This window comes from Cygnus atratus, chromosome 28 (assembly GCF_013377495.2).
Source record: "Cygnus atratus isolate AKBS03 ecotype Queensland, Australia chromosome 28, CAtr_DNAZoo_HiC_assembly, whole genome shotgun sequence".
Taxonomy (NCBI): Eukaryota; Metazoa; Chordata; class Aves; order Anseriformes; family Anatidae; genus Cygnus; species Cygnus atratus.
In genome coordinates, this window is record NC_066389.1 from 551,957 (window position 1) to 577,840 (window position 25,884).

The following is a 25,884-nucleotide window of genomic DNA, read 5'->3' on the forward strand; positions in this document are numbered from 1 at the left end:
GGCGCAGGACGTGGTTGGGTCTCCGTAGGGCGCAGCTCCCAGCCGCCACCCGCTGGGAACAGGCGTGCCGCCGGGGCTGTCGGGTGCTCGGCGGCCAGATGAGGCTGGCGCGCGGCTCCGAGGGACCTCACGGCCTTCCTCCGTGCCCTCGAGCGAGCCGTGATGGTGGTGATGTCCCTGCGTCGCCGCAGGCTGGTTGTTGCTCCCTGCCCGCGTGCTCGTCCTTCGCTGCCTGCGCTCGTGCCTCCGATCGCTCTTGGTGAAGTCGCGCCTGATCCTCTGCCCGTCCCCGGTGCCGTCCGCCTCCTTCCCGGCGTTTTTTGTCTCTGGTTGTTGTTGGCCTCCACCCGTCGGCATCGTAGCGGGGCTCCCCCTTCCTGCAGCCGTGGGGTGCGGAGCCGGGACCCCGCAGCACAGCGGCTGGGGGCTCCATAAAACCCGCTGGGGCGAGACCCCGCGCGGGGACGTGGGGATTGCGAGATGGCGCGGGCGGCGCGTGGCCTCCTCGGGGGCGGTTTTGGCATCGCAGGTGGGGCACGGAGAGGACCGGGCACGTGCTGCCGGGGGTCTCGCACCCATCGGGGGGCGCGGGGAGCACCTGGGCTTGCCGGGTGGAACCGCGACCTGGCGGCCTCGAGTCCCTTTGGCCTCGAACCTCTGGGCCTCAAGTCCCTTTGGCCTCCAACCCCTGTGGCCTTGAGCCCCCTGGGCCTCGCCGCGCCGAGGGCTGGAGGGTGCTGAAGCGGCCGCGTCCCCGGGTGCCCCCGAGCTCCCCGGAGAGGGGCACCACGCGCGAGGGCCCCGAGGGAGCGGCGGCGGGCGCGAAGCGGTTAAAATCGCGGCGGAGGAGAGGAGGAGAAGGAGGAGAGGAGCTCTCATGAATGAAGACAAAGTTGGGCCGGGAGCCAGGGGCTGCTGGCGGCCGGGGAGGGGGTGGGAAGGGGGGGGGGGGGGGGGGGGGGTGCGCAGCCAACTGACTTTTATACCGCAAACGACTTTAAAAAAAAAAAAAAAAAATTAAGAGATAATTCCATGTCCTGAGGTTACAAACCGGCTGCAACTGGTTTTTTATTTTTTTTCTTTCTTTTTTTTTTTTCTTTCCTTTTTCCCTGCCCCGCGAGGCATCATGGGTAAAAGTAAGCATCCCCCTTTTCTTTTGTTTAATATAACAGTACGGCGCATGATTGGCAGGGAAGTGCCCGTTTTGAGACAGGGTTTCTGCAGGTCCCTGGAGGGGGATGGCACGCGGGGCCGCCCATGCTCTTCGGAGAGGGCTCCTCGGCAAAAAAAAGCTGCCTCTTCCTCTCCCTCCCCCTTCCCACCCTGCCTTCCCCGCTCGCTGGCTTGCTTTTCCCCCCTTCTTTCCTCCCTGTCTCTAATTTTCTTGACAACTAGAGGAGGCAGCAGGAATATTGTACCTGTAAGTATTCTTTAGACTGTCCTTTTTTTAATTTTTTTTTTGAACAGACAAAAGGCTCTTTATGGATTATCAGATCTGCTTTTTTTTTCCTCTTTTTAAAAAAAAAAAACAAAAAAAACGTGAGTTTGGCAGCTGGATGCAATGCCTTTACAGAATATTTTAAGGAGAAAACTGGCACTGTTGCTTGGATTCGCGGTTGGAGCCGTTCCCTTCCCTTTCCCCCACCACCCCCAAAAAAAAAAAACCCACCTCTCCCCAGGCTCCTTCCTCCCCGCGCCGCTCTTCTGCTGCAGTGCCCGGCTCCTGCCCTCCCGCCGCGGGGCACGGCTCCTTTCGGGTCTTTAAAAACCGATCCGTATCGATATTTAGCTCCTCCAATAAATAAATAAATAATAATAAAAAAAGGGGATTCCTTTTGTCTGCGGCGCGCCCCCCCCCCCCCTCCCCGGCCCCGCGGCGCGTCCCCCGGCCCCCTGCCCGGCGGCCGCCAGCTGATGGGCGCCGTGGCCCCGCGCCAGCCCCGGCCCCGCGGCCGCCCCGCGCACAAAGGCAGCCCGGTGGCAGTCGAGGAAATCCCGGCCCGGCCCGTTATTATATAAGGCAGGCAGCCTGCGTCATCCCCGCCGCTCGGCCTGCCCGAGGGGAGGAGAGGCGCAGCAGAACCGCCGGCAGCGCTCCCCGGGCCCCTCGTCCCCCCCCTTGCGCCTTGCCCCGAGGGGACGGCGGCGGCCGGGGTGGGGGGGCCGCCTTGCCCCGATTGCTCCTGAACCTTTTAATTTAATCTTATTTTGCCAGCACTTTAGGGGGAGTAGGGGGGGGGGTGAAAAGCAGCTTTTTAATCTTTATTTCCACCCCCCCTCCCCGTGTCACAACCTGGAAATGTTTTTGTGAGGCGCTGCGTGAGGAGCGCTGGTCGGATGCGGCGGCCTCGCTTACCCGAGGGCTTCCCGGCACGGAGCTCTCTCCTAAACCAACTTGGCTACAACCGAAAACTTGGGAAGGGCGGACGGCAGCACAGAGCACCCCTCACTCCTTCCCCTCTGCCTCCATGGCTTCTGTCGCGTGCCGGGGGCTCGGTGCCCTTCGCTTCGTGCCGTACCGGTGGCTCGGCGCTGCTGTCGCCGTCCGCGGGCGCAGGCATTGCCGTGCCACCGCGCCGTCTCCCGTTCGTTTCTGGGGCTTTGCTTTCTCCGTACGCCGCGGCCTCGCAGCCCTCCGGTCCGGCGGGGGAAGCGAATTCGGCGTGAACAGAGCCGTCGGAGCCGCGCCGTTGTCTCGCTGGGAGCGCTCGCGGCGGCTCCGATCGCTCAGCTCCCGAGAGCGGGGTAGGGAGGGAAGCGGCGGAACTGTTTAACGAGTTTGCGCCGAGCTGACTGTAAGAATTTATGGTCTGCTGCAACCGAGAGACAGCTCCCCGGTCCTGTCGAGAGCGAGCCCTACGGTTTGTCTTCCGGAATATTTTCTTTGTCTTTTTTTTTTTTATTTTGCTCTCGTGCATCTGAGTAGCAGCGGAGAAGCCTGGCTTAACCCCCCCCGATTTATGAATGACTTTTACACACGGTGAATTTTTAAAGAATCTGTCAGCTCTTTTCTCTTTGTTCAGGGGGCATTTCGGATCGTGTGTTTCTTTAAAGACTCGTGCATGCTCTGTTCTTGATAAAATCTCCGTGATAGGCCTACATGTTTGCTTTCTTACCTGCATGAAATTCCTCCACACAGCTGTAGCGTAGGATTTCTCCCTGCAGCTTGCACAATAACCCGAGCTGAGCGTAGTATTCCTTGACAACTTGCAATCTGCAGCATCAGGATTCAAAGAGCAGCACGTTTTTTTATTTGATAGCTTTTTTTTGTTGTTTTTTTTTTTTTAATCCGTCTTCTTGCAGATCTCTCCTCAGCCTGCCTCGCCGTTAAGTCGTAATTACCTTTTTAGGTTATTATCCTTTTTATAGTATTGTATGGAAATGCTCGCCTTGGGAGCCAGCCATTTTGTGTGTGCTGTGTGGAAATGCATTTTACGACATCGATGTTGGTTTGTGCTCAGCCTAGATGGAAGTTAAGACGTTGTTAGCGTTGCGTATGGCAGGCTCTCGTGAGCCCCCAGACAGACGGTTTCCTCACCGCGCGGGGCCCGTTCGCCACCCCAGCGGGCTGGGGACGAGCGGCCGAACCGCGTGAAATCCTTGCTTTACATGTGGGCTTCTTCTGTTTTCAAGCGCGCAGCGGCGCTGGCGGAGCCCAGATGCGCCAAAGTGGATTTTGAGCGGCGAGAGCGGAGCACGTGCAGGTGAGCCGGACCTCGGCGCGCCGAAATCCCCCTCGTGCCGTGGTGAGCCCGCGGGGACGGGCCGAGGTTTCGGCAGCTTTCACTTGGCCGGCTCCGTGTTGTGCGACGCGTCGGCTCCCGCGCGGCGCGGTGCCGGCTCCGCCAGGTACCGGGATGGTGGCGGCGCTTTTGGCGTCGGCTCCTCCCCGGCCGAGGAGCATCGCGGCGCCGGGCTCGAACGCCGGCTTTCCGAAAACCCTGCAGGTGCCGTGGGGACGCCGCGCTCCGCAGGCTGGGTGCTGCTGTGGGTGCGCGCCCTGCGGTGCCGGCGCGGCGTTGTCCTCTCCGTGCGGGTCACGGTGCTGCCCCGAACCCTCCCCGTTCCCACCGTGTTCGTCCCAGTAACCCAGCGCATTTGCTTTGTTGAACTAAAGCCGCTCCAAACGTTTCTGAATCGCGTTCGAAGTGTCTGCTCTCCCTTGGGTTTTATTTAATCGGACGTCTGAGCGCGGGCACGCGTCGCATCTGCGGGCCCTCGTCCCGGAGGGGTTGTGTCCGTTCAGCTCCGCGGTGCCTGCCGGGGGCAAAACCTCGCGTGAAGTCGGGGCCGAGGCTGGAAGCAGCGCCGGGGCGTTGAGTTTTGGCCAAGCCTGGTGCTCGATGGCAGGAGGGAGCCAGCCTGTGGCACCGTGAGGCTTCCCTGGGGCTGCCTGTGCAGCGCGGGAGGGGAAAATTCTCCGTTTAGATGCTCTGGCCTCGTTCGCTGGTGTGCGTGTCGGGGACCGAAGGGCTGGGGGGCTTCGTGCTGGTGGCGGTGGTGGCTGGAAGCTGTTCTCACCCGCTCGGGAAGCGCTCTGCCTTGCTGGACCTGCTGGACATCCCGCAGCGCCGGGGCTTTGGGTGCTGTTTCTGTTCTTTCTCCCCTTTCGGGCTGGGGATAAAAGCGGTGTTCTGCCCGGGTGGCACGCTGCCACGCTGCGGCGGTCTGCGCGCCCTGGTGGGCTTGCACTGCGCTCAGCAGGAGCAGGAATGCAGCAGCTCCCGAAGCTGTCCTGCTCGGGGTGCTCGGGGCGCTCCCAGCCTCCTGCTGCGGCGCTGGGCTGCCTCGCTCCCGGCATCGGCAGGCGGCCTTCGCCGCTTCTGCTCGGCGTTCAGATGGCCCGCGCGAAGGGCTGCGCAGAGCTGTCCCTCTAATAAATTCCTCCTGTTCTCCCAGGGCTCGAACTCGGTGACCCGCTTGTCACGGAGAGGGTTTTCTCTCCTGTACGCGCTCCCATCACCGCGTGTGCTCAGTACACGCGCGCACGCCCTCGCTGCCATGAAATTTTTGGTGCCTGCTGTGCCTGAGCATCGCGCGGTGACGGCCGGCGGGTCGGTCCCACGGCGCTGCCAGCAGCCGGGGATTCCTGCTGGCTTTCTGTCCGAGCCACGCCTGTAGATAAATCCACGTGCAGCCCCTTCCTTGCCGCTGGTTTTGTGCTCCCTGCGAGCACCGAGCGACCCCGCGTGCTTCCAGGAGCCTCCGAGGGCTGGGGAGCGTTGCACCCCAAAGCAGGCTCGGGCCGAAAGGTTTGCGCTTGGTGCGAGCAGCGCTGCCCGGAGCTGCCCCGTTAATCCTGCCCGTTCCTGCTGCTTAGAGGGGTGGTGTCACACCTGGGCGGCGAAGGAAGCAGAAATCCACGCGAGCTCCCCACGCGGAGCGCTGCGCTCCGCTCTGCGACGCTTCCTGCACCCGCGCTCGTGGTGCCCGGCGCGTTGCCCGGGCCTTGCCGTTCTCCTTCGCGGAAGACGGGCGGCTTCACTAGGAGCAGTGCAAGGACCTTGCTTTGGTTTCTGCTTTTACTCTCCTTTCGTGCTCCCGTTTCGTGCCTCGGCGCGGGAAGCTCCGGCCCTGCCCGCGGTGCTCCCCGTGCTGCCGCGGCCGGGATGGCCGGGAGAGGCGGAAGCGGCTGGGTGGGAGCTCGTGTGGCTGGGACCACGTGGCCGGGGAAGTTTTTCCCTGGAAGAAATGTCCGCGGAGGTCTGTTGCAGAGTCCATCTTGCCTCGGATGCCCGTGGCAGCGGCCAGCACAAACAGCCTGGCAGGAAGGCCCGGGGAGGGATGCCAGGAGTGTCTGGGAGCACCCTGCACCACGCCGCAGCGCTCGCTCGGGGGCGGCTCGGAGATTCCTCGTGGCAGAGCTGGAAAAGAGGAAACTTTCTGCTGTGCCCAGCCTGGGGATGGAGCAGCGCAGCGCGTCCTGTCCCGGCTGAGCCAGGCCTCTGCTGCGGGGGGAGGTCGGGGAGCTCAGGACCGGGAGCTGGAGGAGGCTTCACCAGTGGTGCCTGTGCTGCTGGTGGGCTCCCGGACGTAGTGGCCTTGGCCTCGGGCGTCTCTCTTGGACTCCTGCAGGGAAGGAGAAGTGCAGGTGGCACCTCCCGGCTGGGATCGTGTGTGGAGGCACCGGCTGGAGGCTTTCTGTCTCCTGCAGCCTCCCTCTGTGCTTGGCGAGGAGCGGGCTGCGTGCTCTGGGAGTGCAGGAGGTGATCGCGTGCTGCTGCGCTTTGTAAGGCCTCTCCTGGGCGCCGCTGGTGCTTGGCTGCGTGGGGACACCCCCTGTTTCCTTCCGGCCTGCTAATTGCAGCCCCTCAATTAGGAATAGGGGGTCTGAGGCTGGGCAGGGCGGCTGGACGACGTGGTCGGTCCTGTAGGAGTGGAGGAGCACCCAGGTGTGGGCTGACAAAGCCAAGGGGCCCAGAATGAAGACACGGAGGGGGCTGCAATCCCCTGCAGCTGCCCCCAATAAAATCAGGTTGAAGTTGACTTTTGCTGATGTTGCCAAATTTGTGTAGTTCTGTCTCATCTTCCTCAGGTGAATCTTGGGATGATCGCTGTCCGGGCAGGCTGTGGTTAGGAGAGGCTCTATCTGGTTCCTAGACATACTCGCTTCTCCAGTATGCCATTAATTTTTTCAGCTGCACTTGCTTGTTCCAGCTTCTAAAATAGCGCCGCGTTTGTATTTTTACATGGTGTGTGCACTTGTGGGTGCTGTATCAAATGTAAATGGAAAACTGGGCCGCTGCTTTGTTTGTCTGGGAATGGAAAACCTGTATTTCTAGCACCGGAGAAGCGAAACCGCCTAAAGCCAGAGGAACGCAGCGAGCAGCGCATGATGCCGAAGCGGCTCCCGCCTGGCGTGCCCCTGACTGTGCCGAACTTCAGCTAAATGACCCGAGCGTCTGCGGGCTGCCTGCTGGCCTCTGCGCCACGCCGCTGCGCCTGCGCTCGGCGCCGGGGTGTGCTCAGCGCTCCTCTTCCCCTTGGCCTGTGTGGCGTGAAGCTGCGCCGCGCTTCGGCGCCGAACCGCTGCGGGGAGCGGGGCAGGAGCAGGGCAGGAGCGGGACACTGGGAGCAGGGCGTCGAGGAGCAGGGCAGGAGCAGGACATCGAGGAGCGGGACATTGGGGAGCAAGGAAGGAGCAGGACGTTGGGGAGCAGGGCAGGAGCAGGACATCGGGGAGCAGGACATCAAGGAGCAGGGCAGGAGCAGGACATCGAGGAGCGGGACATTGGGGAGCAAGGAAGGAGCAGGACACAGGGGAGCAGGGCAGGAGTAGGACATTGGGAGCAGGGCGGGAGCAGGACGTTGGGGAGCAGGGCAGGAGCAGGATGTCAAGGAGCAGGACATTGGGGAGCAAGGAAGGAGTGGGACATCGGGGAGCAGGGCAGGAGCAGGGCATTGAGGAGCAGGGCGTCGAGGAGCAGGGCGGGAGCAGGACATCGAGGAGCAGGGTGGGAGCAGGGCAGGAGCAGGACATTGGGGAGCAGGACATCAGGGAGCAGGGCAGGAGCAGGATGTCAAGGAGCGGGACATTGGGGTGCAAGGAAGGAGCAGGACACGGGAGCAGGGCAGGAGCAGGACGTTGAGGAGCAGGGCATCAGGAGCAGGGCATCATCCGGCCTTCGCTTCTGGCCGCCTCCTCCTCGTCCTCGTGGTTGCTGAGCGTTGGGCCTAAACCGGCACCGGCTGTCTGAGGCAGCCAGTAGCTTGCTCACCTATGGAGGTGCAATTGGAGATAATTACAGCCTGTATCGAGTCAGAAACAAAACAAGTTTTATGGCTCTTTTGTTTCCCCTTAGGGGATTTTGCCACCATTTGAGAATTTTGTTTCTTCTTTTTTTTTTTTTTTTTTATCTCTCGGTTAAATAAAGTTCCTTTAGGGAAGTGAAATGGAGAGCCTGCTCGCCGGGCTGCGCGAGATCTCCGCGGCGTTACCGGCGTGGGCGGCAGGAGGCGAGGTTGGTTGAGCCACCTGCACCCCGTCCCCGGCGGGGGGACACGCGCCTGCGATGCCCGCTGCTCTCCACGTGCCCCTTCGGGTGCTGGTCCTGGTCCCGTGGTCCTGGTTATTACCCACCTGGCTGCTTCTGGAAGGTGACCGGGATTGGGAACGGGGGGAAATCCGCTCCTGCCTCGTTTGTGCTCCCTGACACCTCAGCAGCCGGTCCTTGAGCCCGCCTCACTCCCAGCTCGAGCCGCAGAGGTTTAATCTCTGCTCTCCGCTGGAGTTACGCTGACACAGAGCAGGCTGGCACCGAAGTTCCTGACTGTCTGACCTTCAGGCTCGCTAAATAACCGGCGGTTCGAGGGATTCCTGCTTGTTTCTGCTACTTCGGGACTAAACGGCCCCTCGGCGCCCACAGCTCCTGGGAAAGCCGCAGCTTCTCCCCTCCCCTGCCCCCTCCTTGCAGCCACATGCTCACGCCGAAGGGCCCCATTCAATAGCGAACCTGAAGCCTGATTTCATTTTTATTGAATCTGCCTGCAAGCGCGTGCTCCTTACCGAGCCTGGAAAGCCTCCTCTTGAAGGGATTACACAGTCGTGGTACCTGGGCCCGATAACGGCGCTTCTCCTTTGCTTCTCCTACCGACGCTGCTTATCTCGAAGGGGAGGGCACCCCGAAACTTTTTACCGTGTCCCGGTGGTTTTCCCTGCACAGGCCCGTCTCCCTCCCCTTCTGAAGCCCAGGAGAAGACTGCTGCGCGCTCAGGGAGCCCGCGTCTCCTTTGTGTGCCCAGGGTTGTTTTATTTTTCTGCCTGCCGGCGATATCACAGCCGCGTTTGTCTTGGTGTCAGGACGCACGGCGTGAAATACCTGCGTGCGGGAAGCGGTGCAAGGTTTTTGAGCACCGAGACGTAATTCAGGGGAATTGCTTCGGATCGCTTATCAGTCAAGGCGGCATCGGCTCGCCCGCGCTCGCTGTGCCTGGCTGGGCTTTCAAACACCGCGTTGGGCTGTTCCGCTTCCAGCCCGACGTGCAGCTCCTTCCGCGAGGGCTCCCCAGGCGGGACCAACCTGCAGGGTGGGTACCAGGGGCTGGGGACGCGTGTGGAATTCGCCCCCGAGCCTCCTCCGGGTGTGAGCGCTGCCTCTTGGCGCCCCAGCCCTCGTCTTGCCGGGCTCCTGGCCGCTCCTGGCCGCGAGCACCGCGTGCAGCAGAGCCACACGTGCCCCGGCATTGCCGCGTCGGAGCCCGGTGTCTTCCCAGTGGCGGCGCGGGGTGCGGTGAGGCTTCGCGCCGTGCCGTGCCGTCTCACCTCACCCCCCGCCGCTCTCGGCTTGGATTTAACCTGGGGTCACTTGGTAGGGCCGGGGGCGGAGAGCTGCAGCTCCTGCGCCTTCCAAAGCCCTTCCTGAGCTTGTCTCTGCTTGCCTTTCTATATTTGGTTACCGCAGACGGGAATTTTCCTGCACAGAGACGAGACTGTCGAGCAGAAAGAAGCCTGAGGTGCTCGCCCTGAACGTGGCAGCCTGTCCGGCACCGGAGCTGTGCCACAGAGGCTTGTTTTAGTGCCTTACCTTTGGTTTAGCGCCTTGATTTGCTTTGTTTTAGTGCCTTTCAGTGCCTAGATTTCCCCCCCGGTGGCTGTGCCCCTTTTTACGGCAAGGCTTCCCCGAGCGCTTCGTACCCTTGCACCCACATTGCCGCCTCGCTGCTGGAGCTGAACTCGTGTGACAGCTGTACTCGGGAAGATGTGTAATTAGAGGGGATTGAGAGCCGAGCCAGAACAACATTTTCCTGGCAGAGCTTTGGCTCTGCGAGGCTTTATCTCGTGAGGGACTCGAAGCCAGATTTAGGCAGGGCTGCGCGAGCTCCGCCTTAGCAGGGGGAGTAGGAGCCGCGGTGCCGGAGATGCGGGTGCTTTGCCCTCGTCTCCCTGCTCAGGGCACGCAGGCACCCCTAACGAAGCAGTGGAAGTGAAACAAAGCACCCGAAGTAATCTCTTGTGCTCTGTGTGACCGCCTTGGCGCCGTGCTACAGCAGCCCCAAACCACCGGGCTTGTGGGCAGCTGCTGGAGACCTCGAAACGTCTGGTTCCTCTGTGCCGCGCTCGTGGCTTCGCGCAGGACGGTCCGCCCAGGGGGGGCAGCTCTGCTCTTTTTTCTCTCCTTATCATCCTGCCGAGTGTTTTTCTGCCGCGTTCTCCTTTGCCTTTCCCTCCCCGGGTGCCACCACGCGCTGCTAGCACGCGGAGGGGATGCAAGCTGTGGGCTCTCCTGCAGATCCTGCCCGCGGTGCTCCCGTTCCGCTCCTGGCCTCCTCCCCAGCTCCTGGCCTCCGTCCCCTGCCTGCCGGTGGGGAAGGACCTCGCCGAGCTGGTCTGGCCTCGCGTTCAGGTGGAGCCGCCTCGGCTCTTCTGGGAGCTGCTCTCTTATCAGCCTGGGAGCAGAGAGATCAGGCCGGGAGGGCTCTGCGGCTCCTTCCCCTTTTGGCTGCAGCTGTTTGCCACGGGCTGTTTTTGCACCTGGAGGAGAGGCGGGCGATCGGCAGGGGAAGGAGAGGAGCAGCGCGGGCGGGGATGGCGCCGGGCGCGCCTGCGCCGTGCTCGCGAGACCCCGGTGGGCCCAGCAGGGCCGCCTCGCTCGGGCCTGGGGAAAAAAACACACCGATTTTCTTTACTGAAAGGGGGCAAAAGCTCACAAACGCCGTGCTGTTTGTACCAACAGCGTCGCGCCTCTGCCCCGCTCGAAGCCGAGCCCGCGGCACGAAGCTGCCGCACGGCAGCCGGCGTTAATGCCGCGTGCGGGACCGCGCCGCCGCTCTCGGGGGGCTCTCACCCTTCAGGTGCGCGCGGTTCCCCGCTCGGGAAACTCCCCGTCGGGCCGGTTGGGGCCGGGGATGAAAGCGCGCGGCGTGCCGCTGCCGGCAGGTTCCCGCACGCCGGCGCGTGGGAGGTCGGCGCCCCGGGGAAATGCCCCGCGCGGGGCCGCTCGCTCGCAGGGCTTCGCGCTCGGGCTAAGCCGGGCCTGCCGCAGCCGCGCTCCGTTTGCCGTGGTGCTGAGCCTGTCCTTATGTCAACCTCTGCCCCGCAGGATGGACAGGATGACGGAGGACGCGCTGCGCCTGAACCTCTTGAAGCGGAGCTTGGACCAAGCGGATGATCGGGACGATGTCCTGGCCAAGAGGTTGAAAATGGAGGGACACGAGGCGATGGAGCGCCTGAAGATGCTGGCACTGCTGAAGAGGAAGGACCTCTCGGGCATCGAGGTGCCCCACGAGCTCCCAGTGAAGCAGGACGGTGTGAAAGTCTACGAAGAAAAGCTGAATGGGAGCCTCAGGCCCCATGGGGATGGCAGGACTGCAGGGAGGCCGGGGAAGGAGAACATTAACGACGAGCCGGTGGATATGAGCGCGAGGAGAAGGTAGGTGCCGAATGGCTCGCCTCGGTAGCTTGCCTCTTGTGAACCCAGTGCTGCCAGATGTGAACCCCCAAGCCGGGAATTAAACGGGCATTTCGTGGTCCTGGGGCTCGAGGGGTTCCCGGCGCTGTGGTGCCTGCGGGGTGCCTCTGGCCGAACGCCGAGGAGGGGAGCCGGCTCTGCTCTCCCGGCAGAGTTTCTCTGGGAGCGTTCAGCGCTGTTCTTTTATTGCTTTTACCTCTGCTGTCCTCCTTGTTCCCCCCGACACCAGATGGATTGCGTTGCTCCCTCTGTCCGTGTGCTCAGCGTTACAAGCTGCAGCAGTCGGGTGCCTTAGAAGCAGACCGCTGGCGTGCGGAGGGCAGGGGGCTTCAATTCTGTTGGGACTTTTTATTAGCGTCCCCAGAAGTGTCAGCAAAAGCCCTTCGTGTAGCTGGAGGCCAAATCCGATGTAAGGGCACGGATCTCGCTCTCAAACCCGGCCCTGGCTGGGCTGTGACCGGGGCAGGAGGTGTTCGCTTCTCGCTGCTGAGCCGGGACTGCCCGGGAAAGGCAAGCGCTCGGGCGACCTGGTGCTGGGGAGCCGTGCCCGCTTTCCGCCAGCTCTTGGGCGTTCCTCGCGCGCTCTGCGTTTGCATCCTGCCAGTGCACGGCGCTCCCACCTGATTTCTGTCAGGGGGGAACTCTGGCAGCTCGATTTCCGCAGCCAACACCTGCAGCCAGGCTCTGCCGAGGGGGTCGCACGCGGCGCCTGTCACACGCAGCGCCCGCGCTGCGTTCCCGGTTCGGCTTTCTGGGGGAGGAGATCAAACAAAAGGCAGCGGTTCCGAGTTTCGGCTTGGTTTGGATACCGAGCCAGCGCAGGCTCGGCGAGCAGGCAGAGGGGCAGAACGGAGGAGTCCCGCTGTAAGGAAGCACCGAGAGCCGGGACCCGCCCGCGATGCTCTCCGGCTGCTCGAAGGTGCCTGCGCCCTGCTCAGGAGCCGGCCTTGTGCCGTGCAGTGTGGCTGAAGGAGGCGGTGATCCCCGAGCACAGCCGTGGCCGGCGGCCACGGGCGCGTAGTCCAGGGGCCAGCGGCGAGGTGCCGGTGTCGCGAGCGTGGGCCGGGAGCCGGGCTCCTGCGGCGGGGCCGGGCGCCCCTCGCGCTCCCTCCCGGCCGCCTCCCCCGGTGCAGAGCTGCGCGCTGCCAGCATTGTTTGTTCCCAGCCTCCCGTTGCCCCGCTTGGAAGGCACCGGATCGTGATTCAGCACAACTGCGACTGCTCCTCCTCGCCGCGCCGCTGTGCCGGGGCCTTTGTGCGGCTCTCGGGCGGGCAGGGGGTGCAGGCTGCCCCCCGCCCCGGGCCGGGAGCAGGTGCTGGCGGGGGGGGTGCGGAGTTTCAGCCCCTCTCTGCTGCAGCGTGCACGTGGTGCCGGCACGCCGAGCGCTGTAAAGCCTGGAGCCATCAGGGCACTCCCTGAGCCAACGCACCCGGGCTCGGCCAGCAGCAGAAGGGGTGACCGGGCCTGAAGGGCCGGCGGTGGGAAGGAGAAAATCCCCGGGGTTGTTCGTCTTTAACGGCACCGTGCGTGGCCCTAATCTGTCCAGGCATCTCTGCCGCTGGCTCAGCCTCCTGTGGAGCGTGGAGAACCACGCGGGTGAGGCAGGAACGTCACTGCTGGATTCCCCGGTGTCCCGTTTGTGGTCGTGGGAGCATTCGGATACCGGCAGCTCCCTCCGTAGGCACGTGGGGCTCGCTGGCAGCCTGCTGCGAGGGTGTCACTGTGCTGCTGCACCTCTGCGAAGTGCAGTTCTGCCCCCAAACCCCTCGCTTCGCTCCAGGTTAAGGCGGCTTCGCAGGGGCAGAGGGCTGCCCGGGGGTCAGGCGTCCCCGGCACAGCGTTTGGGTAGGACTCGCGATAACCCAGTAATCCTAACACGGGGGATATCCAGCTCCTCGGCGTGGTTTTGGCTGCTAAATGCTGGGGAAAAGTGATGGTGCCTGGCTGCTTCGTGCTGCGGATCCTCGGCTGAGCTGCTGGGACGTGGGGCAAGAAGCGGAGGATCCGGCCGGCTGCCAGGGCTGGATGTGGGCACCGCAGAATGGACGCGGTCGCGGCGTCTCGGGTCGTGCGCCCGAAACCCTGAGCTTCTCCCGGCGGGTTTGGCTTCCGGGAGAGGCTGGGACCAAAAGCTGCCCCTGGTGACGGCTTCACAGGGGGCCAGCCCGAAGGAGAGGGAGAAGGATTAGGGCGAGGTGGTGTTTAACCTGGCTGCCAGCTGATAAGGGGTCATTAACTAGGGCGGGCTGGGAACGGGCTCCTTCTCTTCTCACCTTTGCCTGCCTCCTGCACGAGCAGCGGAGCTTTCCTTCCAGTAGTTCTGTTGTAATTACGCCCTTGCCTCGACAAAAGTAAATAAAACAACCCTGACATATTCAGCAATTCTTTGCAGATGGCCCCGTTTTCCCCTGTCTGGCTTTGACGCTGGCTTTTTTTTTTTTTTTTTTTTTTTTGCTTTTTTTTTTTTGCCTCCACGGAATGTAAATAAAACAGCCCGGCCGTATCTGGGTGCTCGTCCAAAATAACCACCGGCAGCCATCGCGGCAGCAGCGCGCCTCCAGGAGAACCCCGAACCAGAGCCCGGCGCTGGGTTCCTCCGGCTGTGCCCGAGATGTGCCCGGGGTGGGGAGGGACCGGGGGGGACCCTTGTCAGCCCCCCCCTGGGCTCTGTACACAGCCCATTTGCTCTGGGCTCGCCAAACGCAGAGCTCCACGGGGTGCTTTGGGGCCGAGTCCCTCCCCGCGGGGCGTCCCGGACCTTCTCTGCCAGCCGTGCTGGGGGCTTGCTCCCAACATCCCGGCTGAATTCGTGGCCCCTGGAGTACTCCAGCCTGGGGATTTGGGCTTGGCTTTGTGGCTCCTGCTGGCTTTTCCAAGCTCGAAGCCCCGGCTGAGATAATCCAGGCATCTCCTCCCTCCCGCTGCAGCCTCAGAGACCTTCCAGTGGCGGGGACGCGCTAAGTCAGCGCCGCGGTGGCAGCGAGCCCCACGCCGTCGTAGCTGCGGTGCTCTCACTGCTTCACCCCGACCGCTGAGCGTTTTCCAAGGCTCTCCAAGCACCATCGTGTTAAGTCAGAGATAGTAAAGGGCTTTTACTAGCATCTCCTCGCTCAGAATGATGCCACAACAAACGAAGCAGTGCTCGGGTGCTGCCGGCTTACGGCATTGATTTTGGTTTTGATTTTTTTTTCCCAGAGATGGGCTCTTGTCATTCCGCTCCTTTCGTTGACCGATTTCTAGGTCACGGTTCAGCTGCGTCTCCTGCCCCCGCGCAGGGTGTTTACTCAGGCTTTCCTTTATGGGCAGCCTTTTCAAATAGACTTGTAGGAAGGGAGGTTTGGAGTGCTTATGTCTGTGTTGACCTGGGGACGCGTCCCATCCTTGTCGTGCAGGGGGTGGCGATGGTTTTGAGAACGATGGTTTTGGCTAAGAACGAGCAGCACCAGGCAGAAGCGTCGCTGCTGCCCCACCCCCTCGCAGCACCTGGTTCCGGATGTCTCTCCCCGTTTGCTTGCTCCGTGGCTCGTTGTTAACACCCGGACAGCCCTGCGTTGTAGCATGTGTTTGCTTACCTTGCACTCCGAGCAATCCACCTTTCACCCCGGTGCAGGAAACATTTCCAGCGGGCCCGTTCCCTTCCGAACGCGATCTCCTGCGAGCAGAGGATGCTCCTGTCCTGGTGCTGGCGGTCTGCTCCACCAGCTCCGCAGACAGAACAAGAAGCACCGAGCTCCCAGCTCGCTGCTGAGCTCTCGGAGTCATGGCTCAATCTTTTTTCTCCCTTCTGTCCCGCAGCGACCAGGACAGGGGGCGATTAACCCCTTCTCCAGATATAATTGTCCTCTCCGACAATGAGGCGTCCAGTCCCCGGTCCAGCTCTCGCATGGAAGAAAGACTTAAGGCAGCAAATCTTGAAATGTTCAAGGTAGGGGCTTCCTCGGCTGCTCTCGGGAAGTGGGGGCAGCGAGCAGGGGGAGCCCTTCTGCCGCAGGGGGGGCGCTTTTTGAAGGGCTTGGGAACCGAGGGGATTTCCGAGCAACGTGGTCACTTCTGGTCATAGTGGCTCTTGTGTAGTTCATTACCTGTGCTACAAACTCCTGCTTGTCGTAACCCTTCCTAGTGCCCTCTTGCCGCCGAGGCACAGCAGCAGGTTTCGACTGCGCAAGTTCTCACTGATTTTCTGTGTGCTTGTAGGGTAAAAGCATAGAGGAGCGACAGCAGCTCATCAAGCAGCTTCGGGATGAGCTCCGGCTGGAGGAGGCCAGGCTTGTGTTGCTGAAGAAACTGAGACAAAGCCAACTGCAGAAGGAGAACGTGGTACAGAAGGTGAAGCTCTGAGCAGCATCGCTTGGGGCTGGCGGGGGGTGTGGGTGCTATAAAGAAGCCTGTTAGTGGAGAAATGCTGAGGACTCGCTGGTTTTGGACCTTCCTTCGCTCCACTTCTGTGTCTGTGTGATCTTTCTTAGCTAAGTGCGTAGCGAATCCACAGGCCAGCCCGCCTTGCTGCCCGTGAGGCCAGCTGGGGAGGTGAATTTGTGCAGCTCTGAAGCATCGGCTGAGCACCAGCTGGCCTTGGTCCGCGTCGTGTCTTGGTACGTCTCCTTTCTAGCACCGCGCGTTGACCCAGTATTCGTTTTCTCTCGATCCAGACTCCGGTTGTCCAGAATGCGGCGTCTATTGTCCAGCCATCTCCTGCTCACGTGGGACAGCAGGGACTGTCCAAGCTTCCCTCCAGGCCTGGAGCTCAGGGGGTTGAGCCTCAGAACTTAAGGACATTACAGGTGAGCCTTCCTGACGCCGTTTGCTGTGCCAAGGGCCCCACATCACCCCGCACGCGTGAATGAATGAATGAATGTCTGTGTGCATGTCAGTTGTCCTGGCTGACTGAGATGCTTTTGCCAAGAGGCAGATAAATGCTGGCACTTTTCAGCACCCTGAGCAGAAAAGTGGTCACAAAGGCTTGGAAATAAAAGCAGTGACCGCTGCCGGTGAGCAGCAGCTGGACGAGGCTGCGGTCCCACTGTCCCACAGCTGGAATGGGAATATCTCTGCAGGCAATGCCATCCCCGAAGCTGATGGGCAGAGCAGAACCATCTCCGGGGTACTTTGTGCCTCTCCCAGCTCTCGGCCCCTCCTGTTTTTGCCGTGCGTGGTGCGAAGGGGGTGGGCTGGGTGGTGCTCTGCCGCCGCAGGAGGGGCAGACTTGGAGCAGGAAGGCTTGGAGGTTCATACAGCAGCAGTTCAGGAGGTGGAAGGAGCTGAATTTAGGGGCTGGTGCTGACCCTGAAGAAAGTTGCCTGCTGCTCGGTGACACAAGTTCTGGGGCTGCAGGAGGAAAACTGTTAAATTGCACTTAGCGGTGGGGACGGCTCGGCAGCGTTCTGAAACAGCACAGAATGGGCAGAGGAAGAGGGGGAAGAAAAATGCAAACAAAACACGGAATTGAAATGTTTGCCTTCTTTGGAAAGTGCTATGGGCAGAGCAGGGTGCCGGCCGAGCCAGCTACCTCTCTGTGCTCGCTCTGGATGTCACCAGCCGGAGCTTTGGGTGAAAGCTCCCCGCTTGGCTGCTGCCTCCCCAGGGGGAGCGGGGCTCTGTGGCATCACCCCGTGGGCTCCGTGGCATCACCCCGTGGGCTTTGCCCTGCTGGCAGGGGGCCGTGGGACAGCAAATGAGATGCACGACGTCCCTGCGATGCTGTTGTGAAAGCAGATCCTGGGAAGAAGGTGCACGGGCCGTGCAGGAGGCTGCCTGCCTGTGACCTTGTCGTGCTTTTGCCGAAGACTTTGGTTGCAGCCTCGCTGATCACTTCTCCCTCCGTTAACCATCTCCTTTGTTGGTGGCATTTGTTTGCTTTGCTATGGCAACGATTCCGGGGTCAGGTCTATTGTGGCTTCACAGTGGGACGGGACTGGTAAAGGAAACGGGCTGTAGGGGAAGAGGAAACGCATTGTTTGCACGGGCTTTGTGAAGATTTTCTTGTGTATGACAATGAAGAACCTCATCTAGAAAAAAATAGATTAAAAAAAAAATAAAGGGGGGGCAGAGAAAGATTGTCAGGCAGGAGTGGTTTACGATACACAAAAAAATTGAGCCCTTCTACCTGCCCTCCTCCCAGTGGAGCCCTTCTGGCGGTGCTCAGAGACGAGCGGACCCTGGGCGGGTCGGCCCTGGCCCTCGGCCTCCTTGGGGACCTCCCGAGCCCCGCACCGAGCCCCGCGCCGTGTCCGGCACTGCCCAGCCCCGGGGCCACCGCACACCCCCGCGTCCCGCACCCGAAGCAAAAGCCCAGCTCCGTCTTGGTGAGGGGCCGTGCAACCGTTTTACTTGCAGCTCGAGCACCATCGCAGCCCTCGTGCATTCTGGCACTCGATTTTAAGAGCATTAGCTGGCAAACTGCCTGCTGCTTTTTTTTTTTTTTTTTTCCTTTTTCCCTTGCATTTTTACGGATTGATCAAATCGGCTCGGTTGTTTTTAATGCAGTGTAGGCCACGAAGATGGGTCTGGAGAATCGTCTCCTGAACCATCCCAGCCTACAGCCTAGAGGGGAAAATAGGAGTATGTTCACATGAGACACCCTTGTTGCAGGCAAAATGAACGTGGATATTTAAATAAAGAATGTTTAGAGGAGAAGTTACGTCTTTGAGCAGTCTCTCTCCTTTGAACGTAACATGAATTTCAGATAAGTGGAGATGCTCAGCTGTCGTAGAGCCTGCTCAGGGAACTAAAAACCCTGGTTTGCCTCCAGTTCTTCATTTCCTTCTTGTTTCCTTTCTTGACAGGGTCACAGTGTCATTAGGTCTGCCACAAACACGACTCTGCCCCATATGCTTATGTCGCAGCGTGTGATTGCTCCGAACCCTGCCCAGTTACAAGGGCAGCGCGTTCCTCCTAAGCCTGGCCTCATCCGCACTACAACTCCAAGCATGAATCCAGCCATCAACTACCAGCCGGTAGGTTCCCGACTCGTCGCTCTTTGGGCAGTTGTCCTGCGGGGTTAGCCAGGAAGGGGAACAGGAGGTGCCTCCGGGCCTGGTGCGTGCCGTGGAGGGGCTCAGGGTGAAGTCGTCGGAGCGAGGTTTGGAAACACGTCCCGAGCGTGGACACAGGCAGACGTCCCAGACTCATGGAGTGGAATGATAACTAATGGAAAGCTTCCCGACGTGGAGCTGCCACCACGCTGGGTCACCCAAACGGCGCCGCCAAGGCCCCAGTGCAGCGAGGCGACCGCTTTGGGAGCAGCCCCGGTTCCTCTCCCTGCAGTCAGCAGCACGCACTTGCTCACGTGTGCTTTTTTCCCTGCTTCTCTCTGACGGAAGGCTGAGACAAGCTCTAGGAGCCGGACACTTAAAACCATTCGTTTTACATCTGGAAGTCAAACTGGCAATGGAGAGGAAAGAAATACCACTTCCCAGCTGGAGCACCGGTCTCCTCAGTGCTCCATAAAGCAAAACAGCCCTTCTCCTGCGCACAGACCAGTTCCCTGAGATGCGCCCCCGTGCTCTGTGCACAGTCTTGTTTCCTTGTCCTGGGCTACAACGCTTGGCTGAAACGCTGTGTGGCTCTGTGGGCCCAGGTTAACAACCACTCCTAGCTCCTTTTAGGGGTTGTTGCCAGTTCTTAAGCCATTTAGTCTGTCCTAACGATGCTCTACTGCAAATCTGTATAAATTACAAACGTGACTGCACAGCGGTCCAAAAGCCTTGCATTTGAGCAACTGTCAAACGTAATTGCACGTCTGATTTTAAAAAAGAAAACAAAAAAAAACCAGCCTCTTACAGAAGAGTTGCAAGTTCATTGGTGTTAATTCATCATCTTCTTATTTAAATCTGCGTGAGTCATCCCTGATCAGCTCTACCATTAGTTTGAACCTACAGTAGACCAACTGGTTTGGGATTAGCTCGGTTCTCTGCCCTTTTTCACAATCAGCTGGGTATTAGCGGGCTTCAAGCAGTTTGCCCCAGTTTTCTCTTTTATCTTCTGCGTGTTATTCTCGATCAACACAGCGTTGTCCCCCGAGCTTTGGTAGTTGACCCTGTTTGAGTCACTGAGCCAGTTTGTTGCTGTGTGGGATTTTCTCCTCTGCAAGCGTTGAAGCGTTGGTACCCCAGGAGACAGGTAGGCTGCACGAAAGGCTGGCAGCAGCGGCAGCCGTGCTCAAATAGGTTGCAGGCTGATGGCTTCTTATCACAAAAGACTGCGAAAGCTGCAGCATCAGGTCAGCAGAAGCCTTTGTGCTCTGTTACCGTCACGTGCCGGAGGGACTGCGAATCCAAACGAACGGAGGATGCCGAAGGAAAGCTGCTGGAAATGGAAGAGGAGGGAATTGGCACGCTCGGAGCACCTGTGTGGGAGGGACGGGCACCATCTGGCAGCGGGGATGCTGCCTGGGCGCGCGCCAGCTCGGTGAAGCAAAAGGTGGAGGAGCAGAACTTGCCGTGAACAATGGTGCCAGCAAGTGAATCACAGCGCGCGGAGCTGCCTACACGCCGCTGGGCCTGCAGCTCTGCAGCGCGCCTTCCCTCGCCTGCAGGGCTCCTCGGGCTGCTCCGCACACCGAGCCTCGCCGTGGCGCCTTGCTCCGTGGGCACCTGCGTTTTGTGCCTGGCTCCTCGAGGGGCTGAGCCGTGCTCCTGAGTCCCAGCACGGCCCCTTCGCAAGGCGTGCGGGCAGAGGGCAGGTTGTCAGGGGGCTGCTTTAGGAGCTGAGCCGTAGCCGGGGCGCACGAGGCTCTCTCCTGCTCCCGAGTGTCAGCCCTGCATTAATCCCCTTCTCCTCTTCCTCCCCAGCAATCAAGTTCTTCTGTTCCTTGCCAGCGTACGTCGTCTTCAGCCATCTATATGAACCTTGCCTCTCACATCCAGCCTGGCACTGTGAACAGGGTGTCGTCTCCGCTCCCCAGCCCCAGTGCTCTGAACGACGCCGCCAACTCCCAGGCAGCCGCCAAGCTTGCCCTGCGCAAGCAGCTGGAGAAGACGCTGCTGGAGATCCCACCCCCGAAGCCGCCCGCGCCCCTGCTTCACTTCCTGCCGAGCGCAGCCAACAGCGAGTTCATCTACATGGTGGGGCTGGAGGAGGTGGTACAGAGCGTTATCGACAGCCAAGGTGAGCCCCGGGGAGCGTTCCCCCGCTTCGGCACCGGCAGCGGCGGCGCTACCACGTGCCGGCTCCTTCCGTCCCCTTCTTGCTTTGCACAACGCTGAAACCCGTGGCTTGGGGGCTGCAGGCGAGCGCTTGCTCCCCGTGCCCGGCTCTGTCCTCCATCCCCTCTTGCTGCAGCTTCTTCCAGCCGAGGGGAGGGCCGAGCCCGGCCCCGCAGCGCTCGGGAGCTGTGTGCCTGCCGGCCCCGCGGGCTTGGAGCCTGTCTGGCGGGGCTGGCGCTGTGGGAGAGCCTCTCCCCGGCAGCAGCCTTGATGTGCCGAGTCTGCAGCCCTCCCGGGAGCCCTGGCTGTGCCGCAGGGCTCGGCGGCCGGTGCAACCCGCCTGGCAGGGCCCGGGCGTGGAGAGGGCTCTCATGGGCCCGTCCCTCTCCCCAGACGTTGGGGAGTTGAGACGCAAAACCCGCTGAGCCCCCAAGCTGTGAGTGCCCGGGCTCCATGGCCGGCCGCCGTCCCTGTCCCTGCAGCGAGGGGCCGTGCCCCTGCCCGTCCCCGGCACCCCCTTGCTCCCCGCGGCCGGTTTTCGAGCATCTTGCCCCATTTTTGAGCACCTCGCCCCGGTTTTTGAGCACCTCGGCCTGTTTTCGGGCTCTGCTGCCCGTTGCCATGGGAACGGGACGGTTAGCCGGTGGCGGAGTCGCACAAATTGGGTTACGTAAAGCCCACGGCAGCGTTTTTGGGGCGAGAGCCCCCGCAAAAGGGAGGTGAGAGAGGCTGGAGGGGGCAGCCCGCCCTGGGCAGAGGCTCGCTGGCTGCTGGCTGCTCCCATGGGAGCCCCGAGGGTCCCCGTGCTGGGGGTGCCAGGGCCTAGGGGCAGCAGCGGGTCCTTGCGATGCTGGCAGCGGGGTTTTGATGGCTGTAAGCTCCCGGGAAGCCCCACCAGCTCCCACCTCGCCCTTCCCTTCGCCGTGCAGCCTCCCAGGACGCTCTTCCACCCCTTGGAGCGCTGGGACCTTCCCTCGTGCGCCGGTGCCGTGCACGACGGCCTGGTGGTGTTGTGCCCGAGGTGGGAGGAGGCGGTGTAAGAGCAGAGGCTGCCCCGTTGCCCCACTTAACTCCCGCTCCTGGCGACTTGCAGGGAAAAGCTGCGCGTCCCTCCTGCGTGTGGAGCCCTTTGTCTGCGCTCAGTGCCGCACCGACTTCACCCCGCACTGGAAGCAGGAGAAAAATGGCAAGATCCTGTGCGAGCAGTGCATGACTTCCAACCAGAAGAAGGCACTGAAGGCAGAGCACACCAACCGGCTGAAGAACGCCTTCGTGAAAGCTTTGCAGCAGGAGCAGGCAAGTACACGGGCACGCATGGCAAACCTGCTGGGTGAACCCGGCTCCCCTCGGGGCGCCGGGAGCCGCAGCTCCCCTCCCTTTGTGCACCTCCATCCTTTTTGGTTTCTCGGCTGGGGCTCCTCGTGCTCGAGGAGTTTCACCTCTCCCTGGGGATGCGCTGCCCGCTCCCGCCGTGCGCGGGGTATTCCAGGAGCGGCTCTGCCTCTCCCTTTGTGCGCTTCCCCGCTGGATTTGTGACTCGTCCCGCTGACAGCAGTGGGAGGCAGAGTGGGCTGAGGGCTGAGTCAGGACAGCTGGCTCCTCTCCCCACTTTGCCACTGACTTCCTGGAACTCGAGGGAAGTCGCTTAACCGCTTGCTGCCTGCTCGCTCGGCTACGAAAGGAGGAGGGGGGGGACTCACTGGGTTCCCGTGATAAATTGGCGTTGCAGAACTTGTTTGGAAGCCCTGGGGTGAAATAAACCGGAATCATAATTTGTGAACAGTTTAAACAAAAAAAAAAAAACACACACACACAAAATGAAGCGGAATCCGGCTGCTGACAAGTCGGACGTGCCTGTTTTGGAGCAAGAGGAGTCGTCTTCTCTGGGCTGTTTGTAACAAGTGGGTGCAGAGAGAAAAAAGCTGTTCGTGCTGGCTGCGGCGAGCCTGCAGTTCCAGTCACACCTTGGGAAGGCAGCCGAGCTCTAAGTGGGCAGCAGGGCTTCAAATAAAGCTGTGATTGCACCGCATGGGGAGAGCAGCCCGTGGGAGGAACCCGCTTTCCCCTGCTCCTGGGATGCCACCCACTGCCGCCGGTGGCAGCTCTGCCCTCAGAACCAGCTTGGAAGGGCGGCGGGCGTGGGGCGAGCTCCTCGGGCAGGGCTCTCACCTCGCGGGGTGAGGTCTAAGCCTCCTACCTGAGGCCGCTCCTCTTCCTTTCTTGCAGGAAATTGAGCAGAGGCTACAGCAGCAGGCAGCCTTGTCCCCCACTGCGGCTCCTGCCGTCTCCAGCGTCAGCAAACAGGAGAACATCATGAGGCACCACACGCTCCGGCAGGTGAGCGGCTCCCGCCCGTCCCCGACACGCCGTCGCCTCGCGCGCGGGCAGGATGCGAGCTGGCTGTGAGCTGGCGGGGTGCAGCGAGCCCTCCTGCAGGGAGGGAGCCGTGAGCACCCTGCTGCCTGCAGAGCAGCCTTCTCCCGGTCCTCGAAGCAAGTTTAGGCTCTGGCTCCCCTTGGGCACTCTGCTTTTTCCTCTGGACTCCACGGTTGCTTCTAACCAGAGTCCCGTGACCCGTCTCGTAGTACCAGCAGCGTGTAGCTGCTGCCGCCTCCTCTCCCCCCCTTCCCCTGCGAATCCTGGCCCCGTCGGGCCCGTGCTGTCCGGCGGGGGAGCCCGTCGCGCCGCTGGGACCGCGCTGCCTCGCTCCTGCAAGCGGCGCTTCCGTGCGCCGCGCAAGGCCACGGCCGACTCCTCGTCCTCCGGCTGCAGCCCCGGCACCTTCCCGAGGGCCGTTCTGCCGGGCGTAGGGCTCGGCATTGGGTGGGCTCTTCCCAAGAGACTCAACTCCACCTGAGTCACCTGTACGGGCCGAGTCCTTGCGGGTCCCGGCCACCGCCGGCACGCCGTGAGCTCACGTCCCCTCGTTCCTTCTCTCCTCCCGCAGGCTCCGCAGCCCCAGAGCACTTTGCAGCGTGGCATCCCCACCTCTGCCCGCTCCATGCTGTCCAACTTTGCGCAGGCGCCCCAGCTCTCGGTGGCGGGCGGTCTCCTCGGCATGCCAGGTAACGGCCCCGGGGACGGGGGCAGCCGGGGAGCGGGGCCGGGCGGGCGGCGCCTCGATGCCGTGTGTGTGTGGGGGGAAAAACCACTGCCCCCCCCGGCTGCCGCACGTCTTAGAGGCGTCCCCAGCTGCTTTTCTCTCCCCTCTGCAGGTGTTAACATTGCATACCTGAATGCTGGGATCGGAGGCCACAAAGCGTCGAGTTTGGCGGACCGGCAGCGGGAATACCTTTTAGATATGATCCCCCCCCGGTCTATATCGCAGTCCATCAGCGGACAGAAATAACGCCTGCTGACCGCTCCCCTTCCTCCCCACCTCCGTCGCATGCAGTGCCTGTACTGGTGCCTACCGTACATGGGGAAAAAGACAAAAAAAAGAAACAAAACAAAACAAAACAAAACAAAAAAAAACGACAAACAAACAAAACGGAAAAAAAAATCCACAAAAAAAAGAAAAAGAAACAAAAAACAAAAAATCCCATTTCAAACCTTCAGCGACCTGTCCTTTTCCAAACCTTAACTTCTTTGGTTTTCTATAGCAGTGAGAGGTCACTTCCTTTGCCCGAGGTCAGAACAATGTCTGCTTGAAATCAGCACTATCCATGTGTTAAAGCTTGTTTTATGCTATTTTTTTTGTAATGACAAAGCATAGAATTTTTAATTGTGTTGTGTTTTTTTTTTTTTCCCCCTCCTCCTTTGCTAAATGGATGGTTAAACCTTTTTTTTTTTTTTTTTTTCTCCTTTCCAGAGACTTGTAAAGGGTCATCCACTTTACATAAAGTGACCGTTTTTTTTTTCCAAAGGGGCAGCCTGTGCTGACTCACGGGGGAAACTGGGGCAAAGCGATGCGATGGGCTTGGAGCCTGGACGGCCGTCCTCGCCGCCGGTAGGGTGCTATTTTCCCTTTGCTCACCAGAAGAAGCCAGGAGAGATGCTCCACGGCCAGCCGGGCACCTTGGCGCGTCCCTCCCGGAGGAGGGCAGCCCGCGGCCGCCGGACGGTGCCGGGAAGCCGCCGGCTGCGCCCCCCCACCCCCCCACCCCCCCACGTCGCCGTGGGGTTCCCGAGGGGGGTCTCGATGGCCCCGCGTGGCAGCGGCCCCCCCCCCCCCCCCCCGCTCGGTGCCGCGTCCCCCGGGCACGGCCGGCCCCGCGGTGCTCCTGGCGGCTGGCGCGCGGGAGCTGGGCTCCGGACGGTGGTGGCAAACCCCAAAGCGAGGAAAAAGCCGCGGGAGTCGTCGGAGAAATGCTCGATTTGCACTTAACCTTCACACTAACGGGCCCTCCCTCCTCCTCCTCCTCCTCTCCTTCCTCCTCGTCCTCCGGAGAGCAGAAACGGGCGCCCCCCCCCCCCCCCCCCCCCCCGGGTCCTTGCGCTGCCCCCCCCGGTGCCCAAAGCTGCCCCCAGCGCCGCGATGGAGCAGATCCCCGCAGGCGGCCGCAGGGAGACCCCCCCCCCCCCGAGTTGTGTTTTCGGTTTTTTGTGTGTGTGTGTGTGTGTGTTTGATTTTTATTTTTTATTTTTTAAATAGTTCTTCTTCTTCCTCACCTTAAAATTTTCTCGTGCAATTTTCAGCCGCCCGCGGGGAGCCGCTTTTTGCCCCCCCCCCCCCTCGCACCGCGCCGCGGCCCCCGCACCCCAACCGCTGCCGGGGCCAATTTTGGGGCTGGGGGGGGGGGGACCAACTCCGGGCAGCACCCCCCACCCCCCGACCCCCACCATCTCCCCCCGGCGCCCCCCCCTCAGTTCGATGAGCACTTACTCCCCGAGGGTTGTGGACGCCCCAAAGCCCCCGCCCGGGGCCCTCCAGAAGCAAAAGGATTTTTTTTGGGGGGGGGGGGGGGAACTAGTGAAGCGTAGTGGCATATATATATATATGTATGTATATAAAAAACATATATATATATATACACACACATATATTTTGTGTGTGTTTTTGTTTGTTTGTTTTTAATCTCTTTTAGCTGGCGTGGCCCCCCCGCCCCCCAGGACCCCGGGTTCCTCCCCAACCTCTCCCCTTTTTTCTCGCCCGGGGGGGCTGTGCCCGGTTGTCCTTTCCCCTGGGATCCAGCTGAGACTTTTTGGGGTTTTTATCCCCCCCCCCCCCCCCCCCGACCCCCCCCCCCCCGCAGCCCTCGTTCAAGTGCCATTGTCCCCAATCAGGTGTCGCCGAGAGGTACGAGGTGACCTGGGCGCATTGGTTGAGATGAAATTTTAAAAATTTAAGGAAAGAAAGAAAGAAAGAAAGAAAAAAAAAAGTGCAATACTT

The 25,884-nt window shown here is 61.2% G+C and overlaps 1 protein-coding gene across 1 annotated transcript; it reads left to right on the plus strand.

Moving 5' to 3' along the window:
* Positions 1–1,410: 1,410 nt before the first annotated feature.
* Positions 1,411–24,269, plus strand: GATAD2B (GATA zinc finger domain containing 2B). The gene is made up of 11 exons (XM_035567324.2): positions 1,411–1,420; positions 11,040–11,369; positions 15,205–15,334; positions 15,604–15,735; positions 16,059–16,190; positions 18,192–18,362; positions 20,199–20,514; positions 21,646–21,848; positions 22,779–22,889; positions 23,500–23,617; positions 23,768–24,269. The coding sequence occupies exons 2-11, from the start codon at positions 11,041–11,043 to the stop codon at positions 23,899–23,901; spliced, it is 1,776 nt and encodes a 591-aa protein (XP_035423217.1). The 5' UTR covers positions 1,411–1,420; position 11,040; the 3' UTR covers positions 23,902–24,269.
* The last annotated feature ends 1,615 nt before the right edge of the window (positions 24,270–25,884 follow it).